General features: G+C 40.6%; 1 protein-coding gene across 2 annotated transcripts; it reads left to right on the top strand.

Moving 5' to 3' along the window:
- Positions 1-226: 226 nt before the first annotated feature.
- Positions 227-1,688, top strand: LOC101901164 (nuclear transcription factor Y subunit beta). 2 transcript variants are annotated; one of them, XM_011297807.3, is made up of 3 exons: positions 227-335; positions 408-495; positions 562-1,688. In XM_011297807.3, the coding sequence occupies exons 1-3, from the start codon at positions 312-314 to the stop codon at positions 1,524-1,526; spliced, it is 1,077 nt and encodes a 358-aa protein (XP_011296109.2). In that variant the 5' UTR covers positions 227-311; the 3' UTR covers positions 1,527-1,688. The 2 variants fall into 2 exon arrangements, with proteins under 2 accessions (XP_011296109.2, XP_005174934.2); XM_005174877.4 differs by having other exon boundaries at positions 408-1,688.
- The last annotated feature ends 870 nt before the right edge of the window (positions 1,689-2,558 follow it).

Here is a 2,558-nt window from a genome sequence, read left to right as displayed (position 1 = left end):
TTATGAATTTATTATATTGACCAAATGTGCGACCAGTTTTGTCTACTTTGTTTGTTTGGCATTTGGAAACAGAAGAAAGAGACAAACGTTTTGCAACAAACTGGGATTGTTACAACACACTGCTACGTCTGCCTCAAAAATAACACTGCTGTTATTTTTGAGGCAGATCAGTTACAGAAATGCTGTTATTCAAATTGTAGGGCGGGAACACTTGTAATAGTATAAATGTTTCGGTCAGACCAGAGAAGGGCATCAGTTCAATCATTCAGTTCATTCAAACAGCATCTTGGGAAGCACCCTTTTAGAGAAATATGAATAAATTCTTTGTAGTTTTGGTAAGTTCTTCACAAGCGGCGGAGTTGTAAATGTTGTTTCCTAATTTGTTTGCATTCTTCTCCCTTCTAAAGTGTGTTGCCCTGGTGGCATCAGCTTCAGCCAAACCTGGCTACAACTATCAACAGCCACAGAAGGCACAACCCGGTCCTGCTCTAGGAGGTAATTTTAAGCAACAAAGCTTCCGCCCTTCTCAACCAGCCAGTAATAATGCTGTTTTCTCCGTAGTCCAATCGCCTCCTTTGGCCTCGTTCAGTGCCTCAGCTCCAGTTCAGGTTAACCTTCCACCAGCACCCGCCCCAGCTCCTCAATTCTCTCAACAATACACAGCTCCAGCTCCCCAATATGTTCCTCCCGTCCAACAGCAGTTTGTTGCACCAGCTCCTGCTGTCCAACAACAACAATTCGTTGCTCCGGCTGCCCAACAACAACAACAATTCGTTGCTCCTGCTGCTCAACAACAACAACAATTCGTTAGCCAACCCAGCTATCAACCTCATCCTCAGCCCCAACAACAAGTTATCATCTCCAAGGACATTTTCATTCACTCTGCCCCCGAGGAAGTTGAGGAAATTGGCAACGCTGCCGACACACCATTGGGACCCATCCGCAAAAACTACCGCATTGTCTTCATTAAGGCCCCAAGCCAAAACCTTAAATTGAACTTGGATTCCCTGAAACGTGCTCAAGCTTCCAACGAAGAAAAGACCGTCATCTATGTCTTGTCCAAGAAACCCGACCTTAAAGACCTCCAAAACCAATTGTCGGTTGTTCAAAACGAACAGAAATCCCACAAACCCGAAGTCTTCTTCATCAAGTACAGAACCCAAGAAGAAGCCAATCGTGCCCAACAAGAAATCCAAGCTCAATACGATTCTTTGGGTGGTTCCACTCACATTTCCGATGAAGGTGTCGCTCCTGTTACCTCTGTCATTGGTGGTGGCGTTATCAATGTTGGCAATGCTGGTACTAACTTGGGTGGTAACTTTGGAACCACTTCATTCCAGGGTGGTAGCGCTGGTGGCAGCTTGGGTAGCAACTTGGGCTCCGCCACATTCCAAGGTGGCAACAGCTTCGGTGGTCAACAACAATTCGTTCAACAATCTTTCCAATCCTCTTCCCAATCTTCTGTTGGTGCTACCAACTTTGCCACTGTCCCCTCTCAAAAGTACTTGCCAGCCAAGAAGAAGTAAGATGGCCCTTCAATTTTTGTTTTAAAGAGAATTGTGCCATTAGATGCTGTTAAACCTGATAGAAGTTAAGTCTTTTTCTCCCTTTCTTCATATTTTCTTCCAACATATTTAGAATACAATTAATTTATTAATTCAATAAAGAATGACATATTACATCAATTACATTTTCTTGTCGTTGTTCATCTCTACCTACAGATTTTGGCCTTATAAGCTTGACTTTTTTTTTTTAATGTATTGACATTGTTTCAACCGCTTTATCATCAAACCAAGTATTTTGAAATTTTTGAAACATTGAAACATAGATAAATAATCTAAAAGAGCTGTCATCCACCGCTCAAGGTTACTTTGCCAATGTATATTTCATTCACTGAACTGAAATTTAAAATTGATGGCTATTTCAAACGAAATAAAGTTTCAACATATCCCCCGACTGGCGTCACTCATTTCCAAAATTAATCCAGTAAGAAAAGTTGGGTGTGTTGACTATTTTTATATTAAAAATTTTATTGAATCGAATGGGAAATATATATGAGAGCTATTTTTTAATTGAATGTTTTTATACCCTACAACACTATGTGTTGGGGGTATTATAAGTTTGATTGAACCAAAAATTATGTAACACCTCGAAATATTGGTTTCCCACATAGGAAAGTATATATGGATCTTCCTATCTCACCGAGCTGAGTCGATTTAGCTATGTATGTCCGTCCGTCCGTCTGTCTGTCCATATTAATTTGTAATCACTCTACAGGTCGCAATTATGGCCCGATCTTCACCAAATTTAGAATGGATGTGAGGCTAGAGCCGGAATAGACGCCTATTGCTTTTTTGCAGTTGCTCTACAGGTCATAATTATGGACCAAGTGATGCGGATGCTCCAATTTTGATCATCGGGTAATATTAAGTGGGTGAAATAGACCATAACATTTGTGTTAAATAAAAGTCAAATTTTCCATTAAACCGCAAATATTTTTAATCCCGGCGAAATCACAAATAGACGAAAAGGTCAATTCTGACCGTTACATATATGCC

The sequence above is a fragment of the Musca domestica genome, unplaced genomic scaffold (assembly GCF_030504385.1).
Source record: "Musca domestica strain aabys unplaced genomic scaffold, Musca_domestica.polishedcontigs.V.1.1 4, whole genome shotgun sequence".
NCBI lineage: Eukaryota > Metazoa > Arthropoda > Insecta > Diptera > Muscidae > Musca > Musca domestica.
Note: the sequence above shows the minus strand (reverse complement) of the source record. Positions and strands in the feature narration are given on the sequence as shown.